This window comes from Chiroxiphia lanceolata, chromosome 3, assembly GCF_009829145.1.
Source record: "Chiroxiphia lanceolata isolate bChiLan1 chromosome 3, bChiLan1.pri, whole genome shotgun sequence".
Lineage (NCBI taxonomy): Eukaryota > Metazoa > Chordata > Aves > Passeriformes > Pipridae > Chiroxiphia > Chiroxiphia lanceolata.
In genome coordinates this window covers 28086256-28113293 of record NC_045639.1, presented here as the reverse complement: position 1 = coordinate 28113293, position 27038 = coordinate 28086256, and the positions used below count along the sequence as shown (strand labels likewise).

At 39.8% G+C, this 27038-nt stretch overlaps 1 protein-coding gene across 6 annotated transcripts in view; it reads right to left on the bottom strand.

Moving 5' to 3' along the window:
- The window catches only part of TTC7A (tetratricopeptide repeat domain 7A), a 172654-nt gene that overhangs the window by 85575 nt on the left and 60041 nt on the right, over positions 1-27038 (bottom strand). For all 6 annotated transcript variants that reach the window (XM_032684594.1, XM_032684595.1, XM_032684599.1 and 3 more), the window contains 4 exons: positions 21638-21755; positions 15173-15230; positions 11763-11835; positions 5061-5221 (listed from right to left, as the gene is read on the bottom strand). In XM_032684594.1, coding sequence (XP_032540485.1) covers positions 5061-5221; positions 11763-11835; positions 15173-15230; positions 21638-21755 — 410 coding nt within the window. The remainder of the gene's footprint in view (positions 1-5060; positions 5222-11762; positions 11836-15172; positions 15231-21637; positions 21756-27038) is intronic.

The following is a 27038-nucleotide window of genomic DNA, read 5'->3' as shown; positions in this document are numbered from 1 at the left end:
GTGAGGTGAGAGGGACAGAGGTACAACTCGATGCAACAATTACAGTGGAGACTAGCCACAACACAAAGGTGTGCAAACCATCAAGAGAGAGACAACAGACTCTTTATTCACCATGAAGATTATAGGCAAGAAGACAGTTCTACTTTACTGCTGTTAACAATACTGTAGTACTCTAGGAGTGCCCATAAAGATATGGCTCAAAGAAACCACGAGTTGTTTATTTTCCACATACAAGAAAGAGCCTGACAAGCAATGGAAAAAGAATTCAAACTGGAAATGCCAGTTTAATCATGCATTTGAGATCTAGATTTTACATCAGGCTTTTTAGAGGTGAGTGGAAGCATCTGGTAAATGACATTGCTTATATACCACAGAATGGCTCTCCCCACAGTAAGTCTGCACCAGACTATGAAAAATAAATCTTGCCAGACGATTACTTCATATGTCCTTAATAAAATTAATGTAGAAGCAATGAAGTCAAGGACATCTTTTGTCAGTAAACCATGTCTAATCTAGAAGTGGACTTCGTATTTTGAGGACTGGCTATAGCAAAAAAGACATTTCTGCTAAAACAACAACACTAAGACAACATACACAATTCCCCATGAGAAACTTACTTCCTTTTTTACAGACAGTCTCCAGGATACACATTTAATATTTCTTGGCCTTCTGAGCTTTTTTTGCACTACATTTACAGTAATTACTTTTGTGATAGCAAATATTTTTGTAGAACAAAAGCATTTGCATTTGACAATACGTTGCTCCAAAAACACCAACCCACCTGTTTTTTTTTGAGTCTTTATGTGCAGAACAGCAGTGCTTACCGAAAGTTCTGTTATTTCTCTTTATAACTAGTTTTGAGACTCTGAAAGCAACAGAATAGTGACTTACAGTTTAGAAAGAGAAGGAATATTAGCAGCTGTTCATTTAATAGAGTTACAACTCCTCTGCAATATGCAGAACTGCTACAGATATAAAGACGTGATCATTTAACAAAACATTCACCATTCACATTGGGCAGCAATTAGAAGATGCTGCACATTATCTCAGAGGATTGTATGTTCTATCTTAATGGGGAGTCATCCAGAAGCAGCAAACCAGCTGGTGAACAACAGAACAGTTTTGATAAGCTGTCTGGGAGCAATAGAGTATCCATGAAATTGATATCCTATTTCCAACTTTAGACTTCATACAGACATTAATTTTTTTCCAGTGCTGGAAGCTAACCAATTAGAGCTAAAAGATGACCAGAGAACAAAACCGTCTCTGGAAGAGTGGATGACTCAGGGAGGCAAAGTCAATTTTACACAAGCAAAATTGGAAGGAGGAAATAGTTGAAGATAAAGGACCATGTTAGACAGGCTCTTTGGTGGGTTTTGCAGGCTGCCAGACCGTGGGACTTCTGCCTGGAACACTGTGAGGTGTGTATACAGGCTTTAAAAAGGGAAATTCTTTCTAAAAAAACAATGCATTATTTTAAGAAGATCTCCTGGAGGGCAAGAGGGATGCTCACTAGTATTGTTTCTTCCCTGAGACAAGCCTGTGGAGGTAATCACTGCCAGACTCAGGGAAAACACTGACCAAAAGGCTGGCCTTTGAGTTGGAAAAAAATTGAAGGAATCCATCTTAAGGAAGGCTTATGATTAACAATACTGACACCTAATTGAGGGGAGACACCTAATGCTATCTTCTCACCCAAATGGGCTGAAGACAGTGCTTTAATATACATACCAAAACCAACTGTTAGTGCTGCATTCATTAACTGCTTTTGAAAGCACACTATCATTGACAGTGTGATAAAACATTAAGTTTTATCTTGGACAGTGTCCCCCCATAGGTGTCAGCAATTCTTCAGACAATAAATTCCATGTAAAGGTTGCTATTATTTCTATCTTATATAGTAATAGCAAGGCAGTGTATTTCTTCCAGTTCACTCCAGCTTGCAATATGTCCAATGCAGATAGCTCTCATTCTTCCTTTATGCAGTCTTCTTTTGTCACTGCTTGACAGTACATTCAAGTGTTCAAATTCAGTCATTCACTGACTGTAATATAATGGATTTGTTACTATATGCCACCTTTCAAGAAGCGATCTTGCTAAGTTCATTTTGTGCTTTTTGGATATTCAGCTCTCCATCAGCTCAATCCAAAACACTGCATCTCTCTGAATTCAGTGCCTACGTTTTGCATTCCTCCTCCCTATGCATTTCAAACTCTGAAATGCCAAGAAAATGTTTAAGTCTAAACACATGAACAAGGGACACTTTCACATATATCTGGGTCAGTATTATGAGGTCCATGCCAAAGGATGTTGTGTGTTAGCTGAGCAAGGCAGTATATTTTTTTCAATTGCTTCAGCCACTAGCCAACCACGTGAACTATCCTGAACAAATTCTTCTTTAAAATTTTTAATGAAAGAATGTAATACAAAACCCAAAAGAATTTGATATAAAAACAAACTCATCTTAATTACATACAGAGACCAATGAAACAGCATGAAACGTCTGTCGTTTGGGCCAGCTAGCCCTTAATTTTTTACATAGTATGCTTTCTTTTATTTAGGATACACATCTAGGCAATGTTTCTGGGGTTTTTGCCATCTACAGAGCCCTAAGGTCCCTTAATGCAGCTTTCATCATCCTTTCTTGATACATGCCATCAAACTCTATTTCCAAAAAGAGTTGTCATTAGGAAGGGAGCCCCCAGGCACCACATTACACAGTAGTCTGGTTCATATAAATGTGAATTGGGAAAAGTAATCAACCACTTTTAAATACAGCTTTTAAATCATGCAGTTGAACTTGCCTATACTATTTATATGAAACATCTTGTAGTCATTCCATACAGTAGTAAAATTTACTAGCATTTTTCTATAAGGCAGTAACAACTGGAGATACACAATAGCATCAGGTCTTTCTCCCTTCAAAGAGATTTTATGAAGCAGTAAAGCCCTTCTAGCATAAACTGTACTAGAAAGCCTGAAATGGTTTCAGATTTGGTACAAATGATAGATGTAGTCTGATACTCTTCTTGCTTTTCCCTTCCTCATTAGAGTCACATTCTTTTTTTCAGAAACACTTTTTTCTTTTTTTAATATTTTTTTCCTGCCTTGCAAATCTATATTCTTTCTCTGTTCCTTCGCTCATGAGTTATTTGCTGGCTGGTTTAGAGAAAGACCCATACAGACAGAGGGTAGTCACAGTAGCAGAGGTAAGAAGCCAGCCCCTACTCCTGCACCTGTGTGTATCTGTGAATGAGTCTCACTGTCAACTGTGTCACACACCACTGCGCATGAAAGGAGCAAAGAGGGGCTCTTCCAAGGGCACACACTTTAGCTAGTCTGTGTTAGGAGTAAGCATAAACCTGTGCCTTCACTACCAATACTAATTGTTTTTATCAAAAACAGCCTATTCTGCTATTCCTTGGCAAGGTCTTTCTGCACATGAGGACTGGCACTGATAGATAATATTGTTTTCAGCTTTGGGGAAATCAGATTACCAGACAGCACAAAGGCAACCAACCCAGTAATCCTCCAAGTACTTTGCATACCATGTTTTCTATGTTTTGCCCTCCCCTGAAACATAAATTATCATAACTGCTGGAAGAAAGATGTAGGATCTGACGGACCAGCTGGTCAACTGGACATGGCGAATACTCTTTTCCTGACATATACCACCTCTTCTTCCTCAGTCATCTCTGTCTTATGTTCCTTAAGTGTCTATAGTCCTCAATGAACATCTAATCCTTGACTGCACAATGTCACCTTGGACTGTAAGAGGGTTTTTTCACTATCTTTAGTACTTTCAAATGCTGAAATACAATTTATCACCCACTGGGCTATTTCCTGCCTCAGTTACACCTATGCTCACACTCTGAAAGAGATGTTGGCATAATTTTAAGAGATTTTCCATTTCTAATTTTCATTTAATTCTCAAAGATGTGCACTGACAGTCTTAGCTCCTCAGGTACATAAAGTTACTAACCTCAAAAACACAGGCAGCAAAGCTATTTTAAATGGCAACATGCAGCTTACAAGAAAAGCATTATATGTTGATATAGCACCACAGTTCTAAAAGATCCTAAAGCATTCAAGCTGACATTTAGACAGCCTTGATCTTACTTGTGACCTTCCTTTGCTCTGGTTCAGAAAATATCCCACCTGACTACTGGACTACACTTGTGGAGATTGTTCCCTCTCTCCACTGAGAATGCAGGCTGTCTAAAGACATTGCTCATGGGTTTAAAATGTCACTTAAATACAGGCAATTCTGGATGGAAGTTGGTCTTCCAGCAGTGCAACAGGATTTTCTGCAGTTTGGCTAAGAAACTCAGCTGGTATGCAATCACCAGAAAATATTACAGAAGCTTTAATTTTTGTACAGAACAGACAAATTCGTTGTTTTGAAAGGTCATGACAGTAAATTGCATGGAATTCAATTTACCTCCCTCAGATGGATGAAGGTCTGAGTCAAACATAGAACAGTGGAAGCCTTTGGCTCCAAGAAGTCTGTGCTGATTCAGACCTGCTCTTAGGCAGGCAAACCATCCTTTCAGCTCTACATTATTACAGCTTGTGATTTTCAACTGATCTTTTTCCTCAGCTGTGATATTGCAGCAAATTGTGCCATAGATGAATATCAAAGCAATGGTCAATGCAAGAAAAATTTGTTTGTTCTTAACCAGGAACTTACCAAATATAAAGTTATTTGTGAAACATAGATCATCATAGTTGCCTCACACTCATTTCTCCACGTGTAAAGTGAAATATAAAAACTACAGGGAGATGCATGGGAGACAATATCATCAGTAGGACACAGAAAGACAAATACTGGAAAAGCAAACAAGCACAAGGATTAGTTTCAAAACCAGAAAGACCATGAAGGCAAAGTCAAAAGAATACCCTGAACATGTTTTAGCTTCACAGTACATACACCCAGGACGAGAGTGCACACCTGTAGCACGCCTAATTTAACAGGTTCCTTGTGCATAACTGAGAACAACAGAGTTAGTGAGCAGATATCATTCCTGACTGGATGTATCTTATGAGGCAGTAACTCTTACCTAAAGCTTTCTGGGTATTCAGCAACAGCCATGTTTATAACATCCAGCGCATGCTGATAGTGCTTCTGAGCTGAAAAGAGGAGGGCCAGTAGATGAAGTGAATTCATGTCATCTTTGCACAGTTGCAGGGCTTCTTGAAGATGGTCTATAGCATCTGAAATCTAGAAGGAGATGGCATAGAAATAATAAGAGAACTCAGTACTCCTTCAGTCCTACATTTATACCTCAAAGATAAGAACAAATACAAATTCTGAAGAAATTCTACTTAGACGCCTTCTAATATTCAAACAGTTTGGGAAAATTAACAGACTGCACTGCTTGAAAAAAACAAACATTCTAGAGAAAGGAGTCTGCAGCATTACTAAATCACTGCTTATAAACAAGAGCAGCAGATCTGATCCAATCAACCCCCTCTTTGGCTTGGTGATTCTATGCTGTAAACAGATGCACTACAGAGGCCCAATTCTCAGCTCTATTTTCTAGGATGGGTGGCTGGCTCTTCACCCGGGGGAGAGCATTACATATTTCTGCTGCATTTTGTCTCTTGTATTAGCTGTACAAAGCCTTTCATGATTTGGATCAAGAACATAAAAACTGAGTTTGAATGTTCAAGGGTAAAAGAGTTGAGATTTAAAATGTTGTCAGAAGAAATATCTTCACAAGCAGTGATGTAAAGAGCAGTCCTGACACTCACAGCAGTAGCATGTCATTAGAACCAAGTCTCATTTGGCAGAAAACTTAACATCTATAATGAATGCAAGTATATCACATGCTCTTTGTGATCCAGTACACTACTTTAGGCTATCTGTTCAAAAGGGAACTTCTTAGCAGATTCTCTTTTGTTTGTTTACCAATAAGTTTTATGCAGAGGATTTTTTTTAAGATTCTCCAGTGCCTGAAATTATCATTACATACATTATTCCAGATCTGTGTTTGGCTCTGGAAATCTGCAGAAAACAAAACATGAAAATGTGTACATTTCTTTTCCTCATGTATGCTTTCCCACTGCTTCTCTTAATGGATGGAGAATGTAGTTCCTTCTTCCCTCCTATGAGAAGTTCCCACCTAGCAAAGTTTTGCAGACATTTTTCTACCCTGGCATATCAACAGTGCCAAATTCCCACCGCCTCCACAGCTCTCTCACAGAAACAAGTAGCACATAACTAATGAAAGCAACAATTACACTGCCTGCAGCTACAACAGAAGTTGCTGATTATCTAGATCCCAGGTATGCTTCTGGGAGCACGGTATATATATTCTGTTCGTGGGACAACATCATCCTAATGTCCAAGTGACATTTCACTCTTGCTGTTCATACACGAGCCATAGTACTTAACTACCCTATTACTGGTGACTCCATGCAAGCCTGGAGATCAGTGTGACTGCTCCAGACATAACCCCAAACTGGCATCTGGCCCACAGTGTCAAAGCTGCTGAATGTCCTGGCTTGGATTCAGGTTGGGATACATGACTGAGTGCTCAGCTTTAATGAATTACTGCTTGTCAGTGGAGCTACTTTAACCACATGTGTTATTATAGCTTACTGCAAAGGTAAATTCATTGGCTTAAATCACCAGTGTTCTCCCAGCAGCTCACTAGAATACATTTTTATACAATGTAAAAATACTAGCAATGACAAGACAACTTGAAACCAGGACAACAAGCATGAAAACTATTGTGGGCCCAGATCTGCTGTCCACAAAGCTCTTCAGTAGATATACCAGAGATATATAAATTGACTTGCTAAAACAAAGCTGCTATCAACTCTTTTTACACTCAGGACTAAAAACACCTCCTATTTTTTCTATTCCTCTGCCTCAGACCTGCACAAGTAGTCATAAAGAAGATATAAGGTTGGAGAAAAGTAAGTTCATTAGAAGAAAAAGAAAACCTGTAAACCAGAGAACTGGAGGGGACTTTGAACAGCCTGTTCCAGCTGACCCTGTTTCGAGCAGGCATTGATCTGAGTGATCTCTACAGGTCCTCTCCAAACCCGATTATTCTATGATTCCAAGACTTGGAAGGTGATCCTAATTTGCTAGTATGAATCAGACAAAGAATAATACTTGCAACTAGTGTCTTTAGTGAGGGGTTTCAAAATTGTAAGAGTACTTGACCTTACCTGCATGTGAACATGCAAACTGAGTCACAGACTTTGTTCACATAGAACAAAGTTGCAAGGGACTTACAGCCACACAACTGCAAGTCCATACCCCTAACAGAGGCCTGCCATCCAAGAAACTCTCTGACTGTGTTGCAACATACATGAAATAAAGCTGCATAGAAGTCAGTTGTGGTCTCTCCTACAAACCTGTGCCTGCTGGGCAGGCAGTCATATACTGCTGAAATAGACATTATCTAAAATAATTTCCCCCTGTTCTGTAGTATAGGGTCTGCAATGGTTACATCTCATTTCAGTGCTTCCCTCTAGTACCATCAGATTCACAGGCAATGGTTGGTTTTGAAATTTAATTACACTTCCCTGGCACCTAATTGTTTAACTTGAGTACAGAAAGGTTCCTTAGTGCTCTAAGACCATTAGTGGCCTAGAACGTTCTGCTGCATAATTAGAAACACTGGACAAAAACTTTTAATTATATGAACTCTACGCCTTTATGGGAAGCATTATATGAAACAACAACTTGCAACAGACCAGAAGCAATGAAATACAAACTAAATTTCTAGATGAACAAAAGCAACATATCTGGCAGCAGTCAAAGCGAACTTCTTTTGAAAGAGGTATTTTTATTTAAGTAACTGTATAATATGAGAAAGCTGGAAGCTGGCAGCCCAGATGGCACCCTGAAACTTCAGGACTTTATCAGACGTAGGCTGCCAGTTTAAAATTCCTTACAAACGCTGAGCTTTAAAGTAATCTTATTTCAGCTGGACTCCAGGTCCAAGTGGGGCCTGCAATTAGAAGATGCTGCACTTCCCTGATTTATCTTTCTGTTAACAAATATACCACACGTTTTGCATGGCACACAGGTAAATTCACATCACACCGATCACGAAGCAAAGATGCTGCAGTAGGCCATAAATAGCAACTTGCAGCACTACCAAATATAACGCCACAACATGGATTGTTTAGGCTGCCTCTCAGAGAATAGGATTTATCTCAATAATGCTAATGTTTCCTTAAAAACAATGTTAGGATGTTACAATTATAGGTATAAAAAGGAAAACAGCATGAGTGTTAAAAATAATTCCCAACACTAGAATGTGCGTGCATATTTAAAATGGTAAATGAAATAGAAATTTGTAAAGAGGAGTTTTCAGGCCTTGTAATTTCACATCAGTTGACAGTTACACTTAATTAACCATTAAAACAACCTACTCCATCTCTTTTTATAGCACGGGGATTACAGAAAGGAGACAGCTTTATCGACTAGCAAGAGCTTCCACTGAAAACAGACTTGCTACAGTCCACCAGAACTTCAGGAAAACAGGAGTAGATGCATCTGCACATTATTATTTAATTCTTACTACAAGCCATTTTTGATCACCAGAAAAGTCTAGGCTAGGATGTAGGCAGAAAAGCAGCATGTTGCTGTTCAGCAAAGAGGCACTAGCTGGTCTAGAAGAAAGACAGAGACCAGAACTACCCACATCCAAGCAGTCACTGAAAGAAGCATCTCTTGATACCTACTAAAATAGAGTTCCCCTTCTGGGGCAAAGGCAGCGGTGTCTCCTTCTTGAAACAAAAATAAAACCTGTAAAAAATAACTGAAATATTTTCTCTGGTCTCTTAACTGATGTTTATCTCAGTTTTAGATCCAGACACTCTAGAAAGAAGTAGGTGTTTTCTGGATATTGCCACTTGAAACTTGAGGTCTGTTGGAAGCCCACATGAAATTGGTGAGACTTCCAATCCTCAGCTGCTGACCCCTTGCTGTCTTTCCCTTCCTATTTTCATGCAAAGAAAGGGCAAATCAGATCAAGTATTAAAATGGTATGAAACCTACAAACGTTGTTTTTTTGTATTCAATACTGATTTACATGGAATTCAAGGTCAAAAACACCACCACCCCCAAAATGAAAAGGGAATCAACATTTAAAATTAACAAGAACGCTGCTGACTCTCTAGAGTCATTTCCATAGAAACTGGCCTGCTAAAAAACAAGGCAATGCATTAAAATCAGTGAGCTTTAAATGTTCATTCTACCTTGTTTTTGCTGATCCAAATGCTGTTACCACAGAAACAGGAGAAGCAGCCGAACCAGCCGCCAGGAGTTGGGAGTTACAAGTTTCTTTTGTCGATCGGCTTGGCCGGCTGCCAGCCAGGCACTGCAGGTGGAGATATCCACTGCAGCAGACACTGACCTTGGCCTCATGGCACTTCGACTTTGGGGGAAAATCAGACTGAGACCTCCCTTACAGAAGAGGGTATTTACTCCGTATTTTGCTGAAAAACCCACCCTAAAACACTGTGTGGCTGACCTAGACCTTCCAGGAGTCACTGGAGTCTTCCCAGTGACTCCAGCTGTCTTTAAGATACGGACGCACACAACACACACATAAGCACAAAGCACATCATCATCATCATCTTTCATTTTGGTTGCTGCTGGTTTCAACTGCCAACTTCACAGGAACCTTTTATAACCATTCCCCCTCTTGTCACATCCTCATCATATGTCAGAGGGAAGCTTATGTTTTTCCATTTCCCCTCTCCCTTGCCCAGTGGTGACAGAGACAAGTACTACTGGAAATATTTTACAGCCTTCCAAGGAAGACGAATTGCTCCAGCTTTGCTTGGCACTCTACTGGTCAGCTACCTTCCTTGCTTTGTTCCATGAAAACACTCTCTTATCTGTGCAAGCTGATACCTAGATTTTTCAGTGCTGGGTAAGGTTACCTCCTTTATTGATTCTGACTACAGAAACAAAAAGGCCTATTCATTGAGAAAAACATTCAGGTATTATACTATAACCTACTATGTAGAAATGGTCTGATTTGTTGGTACTGTAGCATTGCTTGATGAAAGCCCTGTGATGTTCAATAGTTAATGCAATCTATCAAAAAAGGTATCATTTATCTTTCAGTTAATCAGAAAGAGAATATATTAGATACTTTAAATAATTAAGGATATTAAAAATGCATTACCAAATGTTTATCATTAAGTAAACTGGCAAAAGAAGAGCAGGATATTTTACAGCAGTCTAAAAATAAGGATGTCTCAGGTATCTCCTCTCTCTCCAAGCATGTGTTAAAGATTTATAGCTCACTTGATGGGAGAAGAGCAAGAGCAGTATCGCAGGGGTCAGGCTGACACTACATAATACACTTAGATCACAGAGCTACGCTAACAGAGGCAACTGGCAGAAAATCAAGGATGAAAATACACAGGTGAAGTAGACAAAAGAGAAAAGTGAACATGAGGACAAGAGACTTAATGGTAAGAACAGCAGGGAACGGAAATGAAGAAATAAGACAGATGAAAAAACATTGCAAAGACAGGCTGCAACCAGAGAAAAACAAAAGGTAACAACTTAAAAGGCAGTGGACCAGTAACAGTGAAAACAACAAAGAGCCAAGGACCACAAAAATCTTGATTTTATTTTTCAGGATAGCAGCTGAAAATCTGTAATGCTTTTACTCATGGCAAGAAGCAAAAGAATCAGCAGATCAGACAATCTCCCCTACGAGGCAAAAGCTGTGAGAGAAAGAAGGGTAGCTGGATATTTTTTAATGAAAGATCCTGAGCAAACTGCATCATAAAGCAGCCAGTAGGCAGATGAGAAAGTTAAATAAGCCATTTTAATTATCCTTTCTTATTGCATGCTTTCTCACAACACACTGCTCTCATTATGAAAGGGTTACAAAAGTGACATTATCAAGAGGGTGCTCTCTTGGAACAATTAGTTTAACCTAATGAACACACAACTCCCCTAATTAGCTCAGGAAAGTAAGGATCCAACTGTTCAGCTCTGTAGTATAGACTAAGGAGAGAAAACTGCACCAAGCAGAAAGCCTGCCAAAGAAGGAAACTACGATGAAGAAATTTCAAATCTAGCTAGAGAGGTATTTAAAAAATAGAGGCTGCTCCAATAAAGACTTCGGCTTTTAAACAGAAGGGACAGAGAAATAAAACACAACCAAATTTTAAAAAGGGGCAGAAAAATAAAGCACAGCCTAAATGGTTGTGTTTTTTTCCTGAAAGGCAGTGTAAAGTATTTTCTTATCAGCTTAATTTTTATGAGTTAACACCTGCAGCAGCATTCAAATGGCAACTAATCCCACTCACTGCAGAGCTCCAACGCTTGTCAAAGCCTAACGTCAAACGTGTCCAAGTATGGAATAAAGCAATCCCCAGTGCAGGGAGTGTGCGATCTGGCATGATATAGAATCGGGCAGTAATGAGAGAGGCTTTGGAGCGGCCTGCAGCAGGACACAGCATGATACCCAGGGAACAGGAATAAACACACCTCGCTCAACCCACACAGACAAAGTTGCTCCAAGACTGCTCAGAAGTTGGAGCTGAACACGTGTCCTAGAGAAGGTCATTCCATGTGCTATAGAATTACTATTTTAAAAATACGAATTAAAAAATATTTTACATAAGCATATTCTGATTGCTTGATTGATTACAATGTAGGAAGGAAGGGACACCATTCAGCAAGCCTGGGTCTTGTTCAACTGTCCTTCCAATGTACTGTCCTTCCACCCTGTCACAACTAAGTGATTTCCAATTATTGCACATACCTGTCTGACAAGAGCCAGCTGCAGAGATAGGTAGAGGATGATTTGGTGATCTTCTGGGGCCAAGTCCCGTGCTCTTTAAGGATGACCACACAACACAAAAAGAAAAGTGACTGTTAGATTGCACTTTGCAGATTTTCTTCACCATGAGCTACACACAAGGACAAAACAAAACGCAGGCTTCCCCCACAGAAACTAGTCCAGTAACAGGGGAGACAAAAAGCAGAACAGTGTTGTCCTGGCTAAGCTAGAGTCACAGGAACAAGTATGTTCCTGTGAACATACTTCAACTGCCAGGACGTTATACAACTTACATGCTCCTTCATTAAATGCCACTTAATATTTTGGAACTTGGATAACTAATAAGGAAAAAGTAGCTCTGAACTCATAACAAACCCATCAGAGCATTCTGTTAAGTAATATATAGGTGATGCACATAGTTGTCCAACTTGTTCCTACACTGCCACTTTTCAAACAATAGAAGAGGGTTAGATTAGCATGGGAAAAAGTAGCCACTATTGTGACCATGAGCATGTAGAGGAACAACAGAGTAGAGGACTAAAGATCAGGAGCCTGTGACAGAAGCTGGTGCTCAAATACACAGAACATTCTCCATCCTGCAGCTTCTAGTTTAATCGTTGACAGTAGATTCCTAATTTGGAAAAGGAAGACACTGAGGGAGGAATGATTTGATGACAGGAGCTGCGCCTGGACCAAAACCAAGGCTCTTACTTCTCAAGCTTGGACTCTGAGATATTATCTTCTAGTCCACAACAGGCAGCGTACATTGCAGCGATCCCTCGACTAGTGAAGGTTGCAGTGTCTCCAGAACCACATGTGGAGGCCCTTAACAGTACAAGGCAGGGAACAGGGATGGACAGCCTGGGCAGAACTGTCCCCTCTGAGACTATGCTAAGCATGAAACTGCAGTCTTGAGTTTGCTAGCCTATGGAGAAGCCATTAACCAAGTCAATGAGAGGATAGTGTTTTGAGGAACCTAGAAGAAATGTGGGGCACTGGCTCATGCCACACTGGCAGCCCAGCCCAGGAACTAGTGGTTTATACCCTCTCTGACTCACAGAGCTCACTTATAGCTCTGCATTACAGGGAAGCAACTTCACATGGGAGAAATAGGGAAGAGGAAAGTCCCTCGCAGCCAACTGACATTCCTGACATCTTTCTGGGCTGTATTCCAGAACACCAGGGAAGCCTGCACCTGCATTGCCCTGACCAAAGCAAGCACAATTAACGTTCTTATGAGGGAGAAATGACATGCTGACAACACTGGTGGTTAAAAATCCTGACAAAACTATTAATTTGCTAATAATAAAACAAATAAGCAAATAAGAATAAAAAAATTACTTCAGGAAACAAACTACACACAGCTTTCAGGATAGCCACTTCTCAATTGCCATCTTGGTCTGTGAACAAGAAGCTGTTGGATTTGACTTTTATAACTAATGGCTCTAGAACAAAATAGTTTAGTATGGACTGAATCTGTCCTGTAATTTTGCAAGTCAAGGTAGCACTCAGTGATTCTGAAGCAATGCCAAAGACATCCAAGTGCAATTAGTGAAGATAAGTCACTTCCACTTCAAAAACCACAAAAAATCCAACCAAAATAAAACAAAAACAACTCCCCCAAAAAATCCAACCAAACAACAATAAGACTCCACAAGACAGAACCCAGTTTTACTCTTTGCTGTTGGAGCAGGGTGAGCCACCTCTTTAGAAAGCAACTCCCATGAAACCTTCAGTAGCCTCTCCAGCAATAAATACCAGGAAAAAGTTCACAAGAGCATAGCAGAAGAGATTAATGGTGCTTTTGAAAAGAAACAAAGGGTTGTTACTTTACTGCTCAATTTCCTCAGAAGGAATTAGAAAAATATTTGATGCAATCTTCCAGCTGAAAAGGGTCCTTACAAAGATGGCTACAGGCCAAACCACGGCCTGAGAGATCATATATGTACTTCAAAAACAGGTGGAAAAACAAGGAAGATTAAAAAAAGAAAGAAATCAAACTCAGGCATTTAGAAGAACACTAGTAATCAGCTCACCATCACATCCCTGTTGGCTGAGGTTTGAGTAACAAACGCTTGGCTAAAAGCTTGTCTGCTTCCTAGCTAGAGTTAAGATACCATGAAAACAAGTCACAGCCAATGGGAAAGGTCAAAGGATAAAAATAAATGCAGTTTAAAAGCTCTGCAGCACCACAATTACACCAAAATTAGTCAGTAGTGAAAGTATTACACTGGAGTGCAGGAACTAGTGTGACTTAGAAGTATAATCCTGATCTAAATAGTGAATAAATAAATGGCTTTTAAAAATTTTCTCTCCCAGATCTCCATAGGGTAAATATAGAGAATTACATCTGTGGTTTCAGCTCTTGCAATCACTGCAAAACCAGTGCAAGACAAACATGCTGGACTCCTCGTTCAGCATCAGAAAAAACAGCTAAGATCCATTAACATCATTCAACCTGTTAAATCTGTACTTTGAGATACCACAGATCTCAAATTTTCTACACTTCTGTGATGTATTTATGATCACACCAAACCCAGAATGAGATACTTCAGCCTAAGACTTAGACCATATAAGCTTCTATTTAATTGCCATCTGAAGTCTTAGACATCTACACTTAAAATAACTACCCAAACATCCTGTGCATTTTGGGTGATGTAACTTAGTCATAACAGGGTCAGGAAGTTCACGCCTCATCTCTCTACCTCACAGAACTGACAAAAAAGGGGTTGAACCCAAGCAGTTTTACTTGAGGTAACTGTAGTTGCAAGAGAGCTTAATTCACAGGTACCTTCAGGGCAGAGCCATTGGATCAGTCACCCCCACAAAACAGTGTGATGAAAAACAGGTGAGTGGTGATGTTTTGTATGCTAGCTCTGTATCTCCTTCTCATAGAACTGCTCATATAAACGCTCATTAGAGCAGCAATTATCCCCTCCCTGGTAAGTGCACTGGTGCCAGGTCACCCCATAGCTGCCTACATCCTGGTGGTGAAGGTACTTTCCCACCATGAGGGAAACAGGAGTTTAAGAGTGCTTCACACAGGAATTAAGACAAAATTAGCTGTCCATGTTTGCCAGCTGGCATCATGTGAGGAAGCTGCATCTCCCAGCACTGTAGATCTTACTGCAACTAATTTGGGCCTAAGGTTATTTCTGTTTAGTAGCAGAACAGGTACTCTTACCTTGGACATTCAATCGAATAATCACCACTTTTAACCATTACAAGAATGGTTTTGACAGACTGTTGTTGAAACCTAATGAACTGTTTTTAAACTTTCAGGCAAGGAAGTCTTACACAGAGGAAAAAACCCTCAAACATTAAAAACAACAATTATTCTGAATTCATGCAAAGAAATACACAATGCAAGTATCTGCAAGATTCCTACTCACCTCTCCAGAGTCTGAAGTGCTTTCTTGTTTAATTCATCCTGAGTGCCCTTCAGAATAGCTGCAGAAAAAGATATAATGCCATTTAAAAGTTGAATTCAATGTTTCATACTACCTAAATAGATATATAGAGTATTTCAAAATGGGAGCATAAAACCTGTGGAAGTCTGGGCGGGGGGGTGTGTGCATGTGTTCATTTTAACGTGAATTCTAAAATTCATTTTTATTAGATCCTTCTAACTCCCTTGTTTGAAACGCTGAAGCATTTCTTTATTCACATATGCCACTGAAGGGGGTTGGGAAGAGAATGGGCCATACACTAACTAGATACCAAGGGTATAACAGGCCCTCTGCCAGGCCGGTGTAAATGCTAAAAGCAGTAACCTGCATCACATTCTGACTCAGATACAGACTGCCTTCGCCACCATCTTCATGTAGGAAGGTGCTACAGGTTGAACAGGGAACACCAGGAGCCAAACTTACAGCTCTATGACAAAAACCGTGACAACACACCACATTCCTTGAGACCACAGACTTTTAGGCTACTTCAGGTGTGACATTAGCCACTAATTCCCTCCTTTGTGCCTCTAATTGATTGAATAATAGAACCTGCCCACTATACTCACTCCTCACCATATAAATTCATTTCTAGCCAAAACCAAAAATGGAAGAGGAGAGTCAAGTTCTTGTTATATCAGGGTATCACAGGATATCATCATCAAGATCAACAGGAACAGAGGAAGAGTTTAGGGAAGCATCACTTTCTCAGATCCAAAATATCTGGAAACCTAGTGATAGTTTTCAGAAACGCACTGGCTGTGTTGTGCTGGTTCTTAAGTTTTCAGATTTTGCACAGCAATTGTTTCTTGTTCTGCCTATCCTGAATTTGAGAATGACTGATCAACAGCACAAAGAAGTGATAAGTAGTTAATCCATCAGCAATCTACCTATGAATATATTTGATTTCATACATCAACTCAATGTATGCTCCAAAACAGAAAGTTACTAAGTAGTATATACTTAAGCAACAAAAAAAGATAAAATTCAAGCATTCTTGAAAGTTATTAAGAAGAAAGACTTGTGTTCTTCTACGAGACCTAAAAAGGTAATCAGTTTCTTGGGATTCTACAACATGTAAGCAAGTGAAACTTTGAAAGTAACTTGTTTTTCTGAAATAATTATAGCGATCAGACCTTTTTTTATTCCTACATCTTCCAACAGTTCTTCAAAATACCAGGTTCATTTGGAAGGAACAGTAATCTTCAGGATATCCCAAATAATAAGGATTATAATTTACTTCGGCCGCAAAACCTACTCTAAGTATTAAAAGCTGATCAAAAATTTGCATTTTTAAGAATAAATTTGAAGACATGGACTTTCATGTAAAATGCAGCATTTATTAAAAATACTTTGCTCTCAGTAGCCTTAAATCAGGCCACTACAGAATACTGCAAAAAGGTAGCAAAGCAAGAAAATTTAGATAAAAAACCTAAAAGAATGAAGATTGATGTAAACAAAAATGCTTGAGAAGACACTGGAAAGGATTTGATCACACCTATAAACATCCATACAGAAAAAATATGTCAGGTTCTGTTTCTCATGCAAACTACAAGATTTCTTAAGTTACAGAGCAATTCTGGAGATGTCACACAGTAAGGAAGACTGAAAGAAATGTTATTATTTGCCCTCATGGAAAAGTAAGAACTTCTGATTGGTAAGACATTTGACTAATGTTCAGCTTGTAGTCAGAAAGAATACAAAGTATGTTATGGAAATGAAGTGATTACTCCACAACTAGTCAGCTTTGCCTCTGCACTACTGGGAAATAGCATGTGACTCCCACCTCCTACAATATGGACTGCATCTTCAGCTACCACTAAGTTGAAAATATGGTTGTCCTTCTTTGGATTGGTGTCTAACTTGGATGAACACATTGAAATTTGTGTTTGACAATACTGAGCACTGATGCTGCATGTTAACTATGCCATTTACAGGGCCTTTACAGCTAAAGGAGATAAATAAGGAAAAAAGAAAAAGGCAATGAAAAGTGATTTGGGGAGAGATGCATAAAAAGAAGCTTGGCTAGCAGGTTAAGGTGATCTTCCCACTCTCTCTGCTCTCATGAGACTCCACCTGGAGTGCTGTGTCCAGCTCTGGGACCCACAACATGAGAAAGACATGGGTCCATTGGAATGAGTCCAAAAGAGGGCCATGGAAACAGTCAGAGGGCTGGAATACCTCTCCTACACAGAAAAGCTGGTAAGAGTCGGGGGTTTTCAGCCTGCCCAAGAGAACGCTCCAGGAAGCCTTACTGCACCCTTTTAATACTGACTTATAAGAAAGACAAAAAGAGGGGATTTGGGGATATTTTCTGTTTGTTTGTTTTTCTTTGTTTTTCTTACCAGGGCCTACAGGGATAGGACAAGGGGTAATAGTTTTAAACTAGAAAGATTTAGATTAGATATTGGAAAAAAGTTCTTTATGATGAAGGTGGCAAAACACTGGAACGGATTGCCCAGACATGCTGTGGATCCCCCAACCCAAAGAAACCTGCAACCCAATTCTACCACTGAAAAGCTCTCATTTCAGACACAGAAAAGCTTGCTAAGGAGACAGAATTAGGTGGGTCTGACTAAACTTCTAAAATTTGCTCTCCATTCTCTGAGGTTGACAGCACTAATGAACTCTTCAGCCCCTAGCCCAACTTTATCCACTGTGAGCATGGCTGCTGCAAGTTCTACCAAGTGAAACACAGTATGACTTATTATTTTGATTAAAATAACCTGCAAAACAGTCTGACCAATGGGAGAATGGCACAGGGGAGCTTAAGTTTCTGAAACTTCAGCAGGTACTCCCGTAAGACTCAGTACTTTTGCAAATGCCACCTGAGCAGCCCAAGATTTATTTTCTAAAGCACACTGGGTTTTTAAAGGACCTTCAACCTTACAAAAATTCAACAGGATACTGAATATTGGTACTTAAATATGAAACTCTAAAGTCACATTTGAAAACAGAGGAGGACAATTTTTGTGCTGGTAAGCAGGTTGTGCATTCACATCTACCACGCTCTGAGTGAAATACTTAATGCTGAGGATCAGTATCAACACTACAAACATGGGGACAAGCATCTTCTAGTCTTGTCCAATGGACTGAGTACCCATTAGCAGCTGAAGCATCATCAGAGCTATTTATGTAACATATTAGTTTTATGGGAAAGAATTCAACTTGTAACGTGCAAAACTGTTCCATTATGTGAATCACAACATAAGAAACAGGGATGACAGACAGATGGGACTTCAGAAATACATTTCTGATCCAAACTGAAACACCGATGTGCATGCACCCTTTTGTAAATATCAGTGGGTTTCAAAAACTATTCCCTTGTGTTAAGACCCCTAAGAAATACGGCAAGGCACACAGTTTGAGCACCCAGAATTATAATTAAAGATTGTATGTGCTCTTATCTCCAAAAGGAAAAATGATGAGTTTGTTCACTAACAATTTATTTACTTTCTAGTGAACAAATATGAGGGTCTTTTAACATTAACCAATGCTGTCAGTATGCTGTTTGTAAAATCCCCATGGACTGATAGAATATCAGTTTCCAATTTAGTCCCTGATCCATGGCCTTCTACCAAAACTCTAAATGAACACAGATATACAGCACAGTCCATCTCTGAAAAAAGAGTGAGGGACTGTTAAATCTACAAAGATTTCACAACTTGTGAGGTGGTGATGTGAGATAAGAGCACTTGTATTTCATAATACACCCTTAACTCAATCTTTACTCTATAGCCTTTGTTAATTTCCTCTCACTTTTCCCTGGCTTCAAGGGATTCTTCACCAGACCTAAGGGAGGCAAACTTGGTAATACAGCTTATGTCAGAACTGGAACTACAAGAGGAAGAGGAAAGGTTTGCTGTTGGTATTGACCCATTGGGAACAGATCTGCAGAAAATGGACATTCAGTACAAACCAGAGGTTTATGCTTCTAAGAGTGAGACAAAAGCACCAATGACTTCCTCTGAGGACACATCTTTCAGCTACTTTGATGCAACTTTTTTCAAGAAACCTGTAATTAGACATTAAAAACAGGGAAACTATATACTGCTACCCAGCATAAGCTTCAGGAAGTCTTATTTGCTCTATGAGTAAATCTAATAGTTGTAGAGTGACTTTTTATCAAATGCTCCCACTAAGTTCTTTGAATTGTCATTCAGCAGGATTGTCTCTTATGACTCTGTTTTTTACCAAGTGCATTTTGCAGGTCACAAAGAAAAGGCTTTAATACAACTCTTCAGTGCCTTTGTCACAGAGGAGGAGAAATAATTACTGAAAGGATATATTAAATAAGAAAGTCTAACCTTGGATGGAAGGCATCTTGATATAATGTTGTAAGCTTTAGAAGGCAATTGGTCAAATGTCTCCGAAACACTTAGCTACCATTGAAAATGCTGATTCACTGAAAGTCAACTCAAGTGGAAAGTTAATAGAAATCATATGTGTACATACAGATGTTTGACTGTGTCTGCATATGTCACTATGAACTGGTATAAACACAATGATAAACAAGATTGACAATATGAGGCAGGATTACATATGGGAGAGGAGCTGTTGTCTTCCTTTCAGTATGTTCTAGCCTTGCTTCCTCATTGTCATATGCTATTTTTCTAACGATGCTAATGAAAAATGTCTTGCTAGTGCAAATTTGACATTTTCTAATTCCATATTCATGACCATCACATGTATGCTTTTGAAGGACCTAATCCATTTTATTAAATATAATCTGAAAGATGGAAATACACTCTTCCTATTTCCCTCAAATAACTGACTGGTCCTGTTGACTTAAAGGCTAGAGATATGAGGAGAAGACAGATATTCCACTGTTTCACAACACAAATCAGATGCTAATCTGGAAAAGAATCCAAGGCAGTTGTTGTAAAGACTGGGGTTTTTTTACATTAAAATGGACACAATACTGAACTAATCTCTTGAAAACTCAGAGACTACCAGAAGAGTTTCCAACTCTAATTTTGCTACACCAAAGTATTTTTAAAGCCAGAGTACAGCACATGCCTCTACAACTCCATTCTTTAGAAACCACCTTCTTTTCATACTGAGGATAACAAATAGATCATAAGGGACTAACATAGAAAACCTCCTATATCTCTGAAAATAGTAATTGGAATCTTGTATAGCTATAGGAACAGTTTAAACAAAATCTAGAAAAAATGCCCTAAAATAATAGGCTGCTAAGCATAACTCTATTTCTAATTAACTTGAAAATATGTAAGAGAAAGTACAGCCTAGGAAGGATGCATTTTTTGACATGAACTTTCTAAGGAGAACTATTCTGAGGCAGAGAAAAGGGGAACTGGAGAGAGGTAGAGTGCCTGTTATCCTCCAGGATGAAAATCAGTTCTCAGAACAGCTGATCAGATATGGCTGCCTGAAAAACTACACCAACTTTGCACTACTGAAGAGCACAAGCCCCTTTATCATGTACATGTCTTGGAGAATTCTGGTGTAACTTGCAAGGCCAGCATACTTCCATGACACCATAATACAGTCATTTTAGCTTTGTTTCAGGCTTCTTTGCTGGAAGAAGTTGGTTTGTTTCTGTGGAACCCATCTGACAGAAAAGCCATTGTTTGCACAAGGGCAGGACTGCCAAACTGATTAAGGAACACACTAGCCCAGTCATTATTCAAAGAAACTACGTTATAAGGCCTTCTACCTGTGTTAGAAGTCATAGAATAAACAAAGACTGTTCCCACCTGTGACCTTGATGAAGGTCAGAGCTAGAACTCTCCTAAACACTGAGACTTCAAGCCCTTCTGGCTACCAAGGACCAAATCTGCAGAAGCCTGTTGTCCAGTCATTCAAGACCCAAGCAAGCAGCATTTAAATAAAATACTTTTTACATTCAGTGGTCTGCTTCTAGTCAACATCCACACTTAGCAGTGAGGTAGATATTTTTATCTTGTTTACTTCTAAGTAGAGAAAGAAACGACATCACAGAGAGGTTGAATCTCTGTGGGGAATCAGTATCATGCCAGGAACTGAAGTCAGGCATCTCTGACTCCAGTTCTTGGATTGTATTTCTTTGTGATTTATGGGTGGGTGACAAAAATATGAAAATAGATGGAAAGTCCGACTTTTTGTTGTGTAAATAAGTGAAAGAAATGTATTACAAATATTCAAGTAAAGCACACCAAGCACTGGCAGCTACACTCAGATTATCATCACCTAAGTATTGATCTGCATTTCTTCCTTTACCTAAAAACTTCACTTTTACTACTGCAGTTCTCTGAGCAAGTGAACAATCTCCACTTATCTTGCAATCTAATTGTTTTTCATGTCTAGTCAGCACTGAAAGCAGATTTTCTAACAGATTTCCATTGCTTGCACTGAAGACTTTGAACAAATGCTCTCCATACAACACACTTGACAAAGAGGGTAACTCACCATCAGTAGCTTGAAGACTGTATGTCAGGCCCAGTGCCAAGTAACCCTTTGCTAGGGACTCTCCGGCATCCTCACCCAGGTCTATCACCATTTTAGCAAAGTGTTCTCCTTCTTCCAGCTGCAAAAGAGGTAGGTTGAGATTTACAGGCATTTCCTCTATACTTGCTGCAATAAGATTATACCACTAAACTTACCTGTAAGTGATCTGAGAGCCGTTCACACCAAGGCTTTCAGTGATCTCAGTGAACAGTCACAAAAAGGACGACGTAGAAGGTCAGATTAGCAGACCTTGGTGCACATGCACAGTTTTGAGGAAAGTTTTTGTTTTGCACCCCAAACTATTTCCAGATGTTTAAGATTAATCAAGGACACTATCTTACTTTTATAGTTCCCTTCAGACACACTTCAATCATGCAACCTTAAATACACAAGTTGGACTAGCTGGACTATCCTAGCAGTACATTGAAAGGTCTAATGGGTCTCTTCCTTAAAAATAAACACCATCCAGTTTTATATTTATGATTTTTTTAAACCTTAGTAAATTTTATCTCCTTTTAAAATGCTACTAGAGTAAAACAAGAAAGCACTAATTTCAGCACATTTTCCTCCCCACAACTTTCCTTTCCAGCTGTCCACACAGATTTATTAGCATCTGTAAAATCTGAGTTACTGGTAATTTTAAACAAAAAGAATAAATTGACTATTTTATTACAGAACAGTGTTTCTTATTTCTAACTTTAGAGTCTCACTACCATCACTCACTCGTTATAAGTAGAAAGGACTAAGACCTGTAGATGGTACATACCTAGAAATGTGCAGGTTGGAGAGGTACAGGCAAAGCTGTAAGTAATGCCTGAAAGACAGAGCCCACAGGAAGATCTCCTTTCTGTACAAGACAGTATGCAGTTCCTGTCAACCATGACAGTCAACCCTAATCAAGATGCAAATGTCATTACACTATCGGAAAAATCCTCCTTTTGGAAACTTTTACTGCATGACAACTGACTTCAAGGAATGGAGTTGTTTAATTTTGAGAAAGTACTTTTTTGTTTGAAAGCCATGTGGTTTAGGCACAAGTCCTGCAGTCGTGTGCCCTCTTGATACTCAGTTTCATCAGACTTCAGTACCTATTGGCTCCTTAACATCTCAAATGACTCATCCATAACAAACTTGAATCAAAATGTACCAGCAGACTAGAAATTTCCCTTCCACAGAGATCTGTTAATATGCTACCTATGAACAGAATCTACTTGACTTGACATAATATCCTGTCAATGGGCCTCCAAGTCACATCACCTGAAGACATTCAGGTGACAACATTAATGGTTTCATAAATAAAGGAGCTGGGATTTATTAAACGCCTTGAGGCCATACAATTCAAATTAGATGTAGACTGATAAGTCCCCAAATTTCTGAAATCTCAGATCAGTCAGTCCAATAACCAATGTTATCATCAAACTCTTTCCTGAAAGCACTTTGAAATCATTACAGTCTTGCTCATTGCCCAGTCAACTATTAATCTGGAAACTACTAACTGAAACAAGAACATCCTCTTGGGGAATACCTGGGCTACAAACTAAACTGCTAGGACTGTCTTTGAGTCCGAAGTCTACCCAAACCAACAGAAATAGTCCTACTGACATCAGTGATGTTCAGATGAGACCCTTTAAACTCTGATCACATGAGGAAGACAGAGATTCATTTCAAGCGATTTCTTAATATTGTCAGTAGCCCTACTGACTTCCCTGCCACAAACTGAAAGTGTGTTCTGGACCAGAGCCTAGGACAATTGAGAAGAAAATGTCCCATGACTTCCCACACAGAAAAAAAACCAAACCAAAAAACAAAACCTACAAACCAACAAAAAAACCCCTTCTATGAAAAAAACCCTGAATTCTTCAGCTCTCAGGAACTTTTATGTAAGACATGAAATCTCTGCAGCCCAAAAATTCATGATGCACCTCTTTGCCACCATAAACAGCTATATTCCCACTGTCTTTCTTCATTGTTTATCCTTTTCTCCCCCACACACACTTTCATTCAAGAAGTCTCCATTAAATGAAGAAAAGAACTATACAAGGAATTCTAATGACTAGTGAACAAGGGTAGGGGTGTGTTGAGTGTATGAAGAAAAAGATTAAATGACAGGTTTGGAGCTGAAATGGAGACATTTAAATTGGAGAGATTTTGCTCCATTGTTTCTCTGAATGGTCACCTGATGGTATTTCCAGCCTCTGACTGATGGCCTATACTACATAAATCAGCAGTACACCATTCAGCCTTCTTGCCTGCCAGTTATCCAGGGCCAACTGTCAGTGTCAGATTAATCTAATGTTTGAATAATTAAAACTACAACTTTTCAGAATGGCTGAAACAGCACTTCCAGCACATTCCTGTAAACATTTACTCATATTAAACACTAATGGCACTTTGACTAGCCACAAAGATTCTTATGAATGCAAACTTAGGTCAGTTGAAGTCTGCTTTGAAAATAAGTGGCCTTGCAAACTCCAGCACAGCTGGTTCTGTTTATGAGAACATTTACTTTTCTTTCTTTCAGCACTGAGACACTTACCCCGCCAGCCCTGCTGTGGTAGCCATCTGCCCCCTCTTCTCCCATTTTCCTACTCTTCAATCATCCTGGGCAAGTGTGAAAAGCCAAACCTTTCACTCACATCACCCACTGTGAGGTTCAACTCTGCATCACTCTTGCTGATTGCCTAGTCAACTGGGAATCTGGAAGCTACTATCTCAAACAGGAATAACCCCCTTGGGACACACTTGGAGCTACCAACTAAACTGCAAGGAATACCAGATTGCAGTCCGGATGAAAACTCCCTCTCCACACCCCCAAGTGAGGGACCAGCAATGAGCCTGAGCTGTGATCTGCCAGTAAAGCTGTGTCTGTGGGGATCCTTAAAGATATGTCTCCACTCTGTATTGCAGTGATGAAAAAGGGAAGGGGGAAGCCATCAAATGAGGCATCAACCCCTGTGGTGACACATCAGATAGAACCATTCTCCTCCATGTTGCCACATGACCTGAAGCAGGAGCTGCTCCCTCTTTCTCCTCTCCCCATGTGGTGCCAGGTATGTAAAATCTCACCCTATGGGACTCACAGAAGCTGTGAGCTCAAGGTACACAGAAGTGAGCTGAGTGGCAAAAGCTTATCAGGAGAATCAAAATGTCCATTACTACTCCTGCTGCACAGCCAGGAGCCAGCCTCAGTATGAAGGACACCTAAGTGATTCATTCACTTCAGAAGAGTACTCCAATGTTAAGGTGACATAATACTGCATTGGAAGGGCAAGAAAAATCATCAAAACTTCCTGTTGCAATTTACAGGTCCTTGCCAGTAAGCTTCTGCACAGCAGGCATGGCACAGCATCACTTTGTGATTAGGAAATACAGAGAGTGTCCTACTGTTACCTGGTTGCTAGCAGCTCCCAACACCATAGAAAAGATACTTTTTTGGGCCAGTAACAGCTAGAATTCAGTTTCCTTAGTGTCACTACTTCTATTCTCTCAGAAGCAAGCAAGAAACAAAGTCTCAAAGCCATACAGATATACCTCCAATTTGGCCCTTACTGTTCTTACACTCTTCTGCATACCTGGCACTGAAAAGCTGATGGAGCGTAGGGTAGCATCCCAGGTTGCAGGGAGAAGTTCCCTGCCTCCAAGACTTGCATGGAATAAAGTTCAGAAAGCACGCACAGAGGAAAAAACCTATGAGGAACTTTTTGCACTTTGAACTCAAGCTGTATAAACTGTCAGGAGGCACCTGGAAGCACTAGCTAAGCAACGTCTCCACCACACCAGAAACAGGCAGACACCTGGTACGTGGAGAGAGACAGACTGCTAAACTGAACTCACGCCAATGAGGTGGTAATACTGTGAGGCTGGTTGGTTTTTTTCCCCTTCTACTGCCTCCATCACGTTTGATAGAAAAAGAACAATTGCTAGCTGTGTTACCCTGAGGGCTATTTCCTCTGGTACAGAGACTGGCTGTTCCAGCCACCCTTGTTACTTGACTGCAGCTTTTGGTGTGTGCTTCAGCCAAGCCCAGGGGCATACTGACAAGGGAGTGGAGAACAGCAGGTGCTGTCCCCTGGCCTAGTGCCACCCAGCTGGTTTCCAACTGCCACCCAGCTTGTTTTTAGAAAAGCTCAAGCCCTACCCCACTGAATCAACACCCTCCAGGACTAAGTGAGAGCTGCAGTTCTCACCAGCACACATTTAGAATAACTGAAGACAAGCAAATTGATGATGTACAGCAGCATGAAAATGGCAACCTGCTGTGCCAAAAGAGGAGCACACAAGAGGAGAGGCAGGAAATACATCAAATGACACTGGACTTAGGACAGCAGACAAGGTTAGTGAAGTAGGTGAGTTTGGACACCAGTGACACTGAATGATATCCAAGTACTTAAGCAACTCAAATCCTATGAAAAGGGTATCTATGCAAAATTACACGATATTACCTTGTTGAATTGACCTCTTCTTTTAATTTTCATGACACTGGGTTGTAGGTATAGAGAATAATTCAAAGAGAAGAAAATAAATATTGTGAAAAGAGAATTTTAAGTGGAAAAATTATAGAAAGAAAGTGGTCAATAAGGCATAGTCTAATGAAAAGGTTTTGTCCCACAGATGTTTACAGCATACAGAGCTGTAAACATGTTACCTGTGTCAGAAAAAAAAAAAATCCTGTGTTTTCTATGGTTGGTCCAGTCAGCATTTTCTCTTTGTGTCACCACTGTAAAGCCCAACAACTTACTCTGTGTCTAAGCTCAGCCCTCAGCACTTAGGAATACTCAGGCCTTTCCTCCACTGTAGTGAGAGCGGTTTGTTCATAAAGAAGATGTATGGAAGGAAAAATTCTTGGTCATTTTTAATATTTAAAACTCATGGGATTGCCCCAGTAACAGTAGCGGTGATGTAAGCAAGAATGTCTTTTAAAAGACGGAAGAAATCTCTAGTAGCTCCTTGCCATTCATTGCTTTCTCAGTAGCCTCTCATCCCAGGGATGTCAATCCTCTAGAATGTCCACTCAGCAGGCAGAATAAATCTGGGAACAGGACTGGATTTGATCTTTCAATACTATTCATACTGCAATAAGACCTAAGCATTTCCAGGCAACTTCAGGGCTCCTAAGTGACTGGGTACAAGCACATGCACAGCACTTATTATCTACAGTGGCAGGGTCAACAACAGATGGAAGGAGAGAGAGGCACTCTCTGATTAAGTGGTCTTTGAAAGTAACGAATGATAAGTTATTACCTCAGAAGTATGCAGCTCTAAATCTATATCCTGCTAGCCTCCCCCGACACACACACACACCGTGACGTCCTGACCTCACGGTATGTCTTACTCAGCTTTTACAACTCCATGCATGGTCTGC